The sequence below is a fragment of the Aythya fuligula genome, chromosome 2 (genome assembly GCF_009819795.1).
Source record: "Aythya fuligula isolate bAytFul2 chromosome 2, bAytFul2.pri, whole genome shotgun sequence".
In the NCBI taxonomy this organism is placed as follows: Eukaryota; Metazoa; Chordata; class Aves; order Anseriformes; family Anatidae; genus Aythya; species Aythya fuligula.
Genome location: NC_045560.1, coordinates 44,467,342 through 44,473,365, shown reverse-complemented (window position 1 = coordinate 44,473,365; position 6,024 = coordinate 44,467,342). Strand labels below are relative to the sequence as shown.

The 6,024-nt window shown below is 43.2% G+C and overlaps 1 protein-coding gene across 1 annotated transcript; it reads right to left on the bottom strand.

Annotated features, from left to right (window-relative positions):
- Positions 1–118: 118 nt before the first annotated feature.
- Positions 119–5,509, bottom strand: GGCT (gamma-glutamylcyclotransferase). Its single transcript, XM_032182876.1, has 4 exons — positions 5,394–5,509; positions 4,109–4,254; positions 3,271–3,406; positions 119–1,541 (listed from the first exon to the last, which is right to left on the bottom strand). Exons 1-4 carry the CDS (start codon positions 5,487–5,489, stop codon positions 1,392–1,394), a joined length of 528 nt encoding a protein of 175 aa, XP_032038767.1. The 5' UTR covers positions 5,490–5,509; the 3' UTR covers positions 119–1,391.
- Positions 5,510–6,024: the final 515 nt, after the last annotated feature.

Here is a 6,024-nt window from a genome sequence, read left to right as displayed (position 1 = left end):
TGCACTTTCACTTATTAAAAGTGCAAAGAGAATGAAATTGTCAGGTACAGTTTCACATCGTCAGCTCCAGCTTATGTAAGTGACACATTCTTGAAGCACGCATTGAATAGGCATGGAAGAGGTTTGGTAATTGCAATTTTATTTACTCCAATCTCAGATTGTGCTAATTAACAGTGCAAATATAGAAAGTATCATGTTTTGCTTTAGAGCTGTGGTGCCCAACTCCAGGAACAGTCATATGACATCAGGATAGCAACTACAGATCCCTGGCAGAAGTTTACAGAAGACAAAATATGCAGAGAAGACATGGTAAGTTTATTGCTTTCTCATTTCTCCATCTAAGCAGTCACACAGTGACACTGGATATACCTTACAGTACAGAAAATAAACCAAAGTTCAGTTGTTTCACATATTCCAGGTTGTCTGTTTTTCCCTGTCCCCGAAGACTAACTATAGGGGTTGCCAAGTACCGTAAAGATTGGTAAGTACTGTAAACCTTACAAGTGCTTCCAGTTTTGTAGGAAATTGTCACAGCTGTGGAAAAAAAAAGGCTGAGTCTGTTAATCTGTGATTTAACAGTCAAAACATGCTAAGATGAGTTCACAGAAGTCTTGCTGATTTCTCTGGACTTTAGACCAAATCCTAGAAAAGTACCAAGACAGTTAAAGTAATTTTTAAAACCTCAAATATCTAAAATGTTTTCTTTAAAATCTGCTGGTTGTACTTCACTAGTACACCTATGCTGATTATCAGCTATAGAAAGAGGGAGGCTGTTCTACTTTGAGTAAGTTTCTCTACTGAATGCAATCTTCAGGCCTGCGTTGCCTTTCAGGCTAACACTTAAAAACATGGAGCTAGTTAATAGAAGAGGAATATTTTTACCTATGTAAATGGGGACTCCACAGCTTCAGACAGGTTGGGCTTTAAGACCATTACAAGAAGCAGCGAAGAAAAAAAGTTTAGTATTGCTTTAGCGTTGAGTCTACCTTACACTCTAGTAAGTCTTTGAAATTCTTGGTAATTTAAGAACAAAGGGCCTGATCCCGCAGCCCTTATTCCTTAGAAGGTAACAGATGCCAAAACCTAGGAAGATGACCTTTTTCTTTTAAAAAAGTCTGTAAACATAGTGTAAGTTTGTGTGCAGAGCTCCATGAGAGTTACAGAAAGATAATTTACAAGTCTGCAAAAGCTTCAGCGTGTACTTAAGCTATACATACAAAGCAAAGAAGTTATCAATGTCAGTTTGTCTTCAGATGGCAAATTATATCTAACAGCTTCCTGTAGATGCACAGCAAACTCAGATTTTCTTGATAAACAAAGAAACCGCTGATCAGCACAGTGAGAAGAAGGATCCAAATCAAGGTGAATGGCCAAGCAAGTGCAGAGGTATTCTATGCAAAATTTGCTTTACTTGCTTTAAGAGCAGCTTCAATTTCTTCAAAGATTGGTACTGGTCCTGCGTAGTTATTAGTTTCAATAGCTTCTAATTTCTTTTGATATTCAGTTGGCAAGCCGTTCTGTTTTGCACCCATGCAGATAACCTATAGTCAAAAGGGGAAAAAAAAAAAAAAAAAAAAAAAAGATTCAATAATAATGTTAGGAGGGATAGATCCCTCCAAACATTTAGTCATACAGAAAGGACCAAGAGAAAAACAGGTACCACCAAGGGAGACCCCTAAGATTTTGAAATGCTGCCAAAGTGCCCCAGACACAATTAACTTGCCAATTCAGTCATTCGGATCAAATCCAAAGCACAACAGTGAATACCTAAACAGGTTATAGGAGTAATAGAAACAGATACTTAGCTTAGTGAAAACAGATTCCTTAGAGTTTGTTACTGCAGCTTTCCTTCTACATACCCCAAACCCTCAAGTTTTAGTGCAAGAGAACCTAAGTGACAGGGAGAGGAAAAGAGGAGGCTGTAGGAGCCAAGGCTTGAAAGAGGCACTAGCAAGTTGCCAAATAGAAATGAAGAAAGATAAATACAGAGGCTTTAAAAGCTGACACCAGTGTAAATATTCTTTCACACATTCAACAACCAGGAAATGCAAGGATGTGGTGTCTGGAAGGGATAAACTTTGCCACAAAAAGTACCTTGCAGTAGATGGATGTAGCTCATTGTGTACAGATACCTGTACTAAATTTTTAGACCTCTTGTCTGGTTAACTTAGGTTAAACAAATAACCCAGGGCAGGGTGGGGGGAGAAAAAGAGAACTACAAACCAACGGTGGCAACAGCGGGAGAGAATATTTAACTAGATAAAGTTGCCAATATTGGAAGTCTGCTCTCACGGCATCCTAGTGAGAGCTCACATGCAGCAGCAGTTTCCACGTACTAATTCCTTGAAAAACCCTAAAGATCTGTTTTGACAGGAAGCAGCAAAGCTTGCTTTCTAAGCAAGCTTTCTCTTAAGAAATCCTGCAGCAGCAAGCCTTCACTATGCTCCTGGAAGCTGATTTGTGGGAGCTGAGAGAGGAACGTGGGATTTCACAGGCTCAAGCCCCGTTTCTTTGCTTTTGGCCAACCTGTTACAGCGATGTCTGCCTGCAGTTGCTAGTAACTGCATAATTCACAGTTCCAGACACGCAGCCGTGCCACCTGAGGCTAGTCCTGCATCAGATCTCACAGGCTAAGCAGGTCAGGCCTGCTCCGTGACTGGGCCGTGTGTGTCTCTACAGAGTCAGTGAGTTGCAGAACGGTGTTGAAACACTTCTGCCTCCCCAGCTGTCAAGTGAGAACCCTGCAGTGCCTTACAGTGGTGCTAGAGATCCTGTGAATCTACTGATCTGGTAAAACGAGGCAGCTGGACTCATGCATTAGAAGATAGTAAGATAATTTATAAGGCAATAGGAATAACCCATGTCCTTAGGACTACAAGCCAGGTGCTGTATGCTCCCCACAGAAGCTTCCCTCTGTCCTTTCAGTGGAGTGCATTAATTTTTCATTCCCAAACAGAGAATTGCTGCATGTATGGAAAGGAGCTGGCATCCTTCAGAAATCCTGGTGTCAGTCATAACTAATTCATGAGTTAAACAGAGGCTTCATGTAAAGCAGAACTAAAGCAGAAAATAAAACTGATTTAGTGGATCTTTACGAGCTGGCAGTCCTCAGTAAGCATCATTACACTAGTAGATTGCACAAGGATGAAGTTACACCTCTACATTAGAATTATTCATGCCTTTTATCTACCGAAAATAAGGTCCTTATTAAACAGGCCAGAAGTACTGCATTACGTGTTTCTGTTCATTCTCTCCACACGCAACACCTACGTTTTTATACTGGGGAGAAGGGGGACCACGGACGTAGTCCCTCATCTGGTAGCTTCGACAGGTCAGAACCTTTCCTGCTGGAGTGTGGACGTTAACTTCTATTGGGACATAAATTCCATCTGCAACTCCCTCTTGCCTGCAAAGGACATATATTCCTTTCATGGTCAATAATTGAGGCACGGGTAAAAGGCATCTTACATCTTTCAAACTGTGCAATTAAACCTGTACATTTAACATAACAGAATTCAGGGCAGAACACTCATCTTCATGGTTAAATGACTTACAGAAAAATAATTAAAGCAAAACATATTCCGGTACTTTTTGTGCTAACTGCTTTCACATCCAAAAATAAGCTTCTAAAAGCGAATGCTGCTCCCTAGTCATCATTTTAGCAATGTAAGAAAGATGACCAGCAGATAACTTGTGAGATTAGAGAGTATTGCTTGTGATTCAGGTACTGTGCAAGTCTTGTAATCCACAAGAGAAATCCAACCAAGATTATCAGAATTAATAAATACTCCTGTGTGGAGCCAGGAGTTGGACTCGATGATCCTTGTGGAATCCTTCCAGCTTGGGATAGCCTATGATTCTATTATCATTACAAAAGGCAAAAAATAGCCCTAAATTAGCTTTTGCTTGAAAACAAGGCACTTTTAATCTCAAATATTTTAGAAGCCGATAAATGCACTACAGAGTGAAATTCACATATTAAAATCCAGTGTCTTCTTGATCCCAGCAAAAGCTTCCATCCTGCTTTTTACAAAAAGCAAACAAACAACGCCACTACTTTTAAATTGCTTTCTAAAGTAACAGAAGACAGCAAAGTTAAGTCACCTACTTATCCAGTGAACTTAAATTGCTAGTGTTCATTTTCCACACTACTCCCCACACTTCGTCTCCAGGGCTCTGAACAATGGTAGCTGTACCTCCATGCCAGACGGAACTTGTCCTGCCTTGATGATGGCCAAAATCAAGCTTAAAGTCCTGCAAATGAAACCAATGCAGAAAAATCAATTTCCACTTATGATACGGGTTGGTGGCTATCCCTGACAAGAAGGGGGCACCTACAGCAGAGCCTACAAGAAGTCAGCTGGAGCCATAGAAGGAAGAACTCAGAGTCACGCAGCCAGGATCTGATCCAGCTTCAGCTCATGAGGTTTTGGTGCTGTTCTAAGACATAAATGCTACCATGATGGGTCCAGGAAAACAGTGATGGTAAGACTCAAAAATGTAAGTCTTTTCCTCACGTGCTAATAGAAGTGCCCATGCATACAATACCATTCTGTGTATTTTCCAGTGTTATATGCCATCTCCTCACTCAACTGGAACACTTTTGGGTATTTTTAAGTCAAGGTATATGCCTCTTTCAGTAAGCTTATTCAAGTGCTGCAAGTCAAAACATTGCTTTCAAAAACAAGTATTTCTTTTTCATATAAGCAATACCAAATATTATCATACAGGCAAAATACAGTAACTCGTTCTTGCATTTTTTCCAGTGTAATTTCATGTCTGACTTCAGAGAGGCCCAGTTTCCTTTCCAACTTGTACACCTTTCACTGGCTGTAGAGGAGGGGAAGAAAAAAGCCTGAAGGAAGACTACCTGATCGATAACAGCAACAAACCAAAAAGCTGGCAAAGGCAGAAGTCATTATAAAACCAAACCAAACAATAATAATAATAACAATAATAATAATAAAACAACTATGAAACCTCACGGCTTTGCTTACTTCTGTTCATCCCCTTTTTAAGCTGTAAGAAAAACTTTGATTTGAAACACACGCCTCCTGTGCACATTAACATATTTGCTTTCTGACATGTTACCTTCTTGTGACGTGCCCTAACACATACGGGAAAAGGATGCAGAAATTGAGCAACTGGAGGCTTACAAAAAAAAAAAAAAAACAGAGGCTTTGCAGTCTATTTTCACGTTATTAAGCCTCCAACCACCAAGACTACAGTATCCAACCCCTGACCCAACACCAACCAGCCCTCCACCAACCCACACCACCCAGCTCTACACCTAAACCTCTTTTCAACACCTCCAGGGCTGCTGCCTCCACCCTGGGCAGCCCACCCCAATACCCCCAGACCCCTCCCCAGACCCCCCAGCCGTCCCCCCGCACCGGCAGCCTGGCGGTGCCGCAGGGCGCGGCGGCGGAGCCCAGCAGCAGGCGCTCCCGCAGCAGGTTGCTGCCATAGGCGAAGTACAGCGCCTCCATCGCGCCCGCGGGACGCTCCCCCTCCCCCCGCCCCGCCGGCCACGCCCATTTCCCCGCCCTAACCACGCCCGTTTTCCGCCTTGGCCACGCCCGTTTTTTACTTTGGCCACGCCCACCCCCGCGCAGCCCGGCCCTGCTATTGGCTGCCCGCCCGCGCGGGGGTGACGTCGCCATGGGTTGGGAGGGGAGGGGATGCGGGGGGGGGGGCGCCGCCATTTTGGGGCGGTGCTGGGGAGGGAGGGAGGGAAGAGGGGGGGGCTACAGGGGTCATTGTAAAAATTGCAATTCGTCATTAAATGCATTAAACGAAAAGCGTGGTTCTGAGCCTTCCTGTCCAGCAGTTTTACATTTATTTTATTTATTTATTGTTTTCCCCTAAGCAGTATTAAATAGGGATAAGTTGCCTTGGAGCGCTGCGTTCGGCTCTGGGGTCCCAGCACAAGAAGGACGTGGGCTTAACTACAAGTCCGGAGGAGGGCACAGGGGTGCTCAGAGCTGGAGCTGCTCTCCTATATGGACAGGCTGAGGGCGTTGG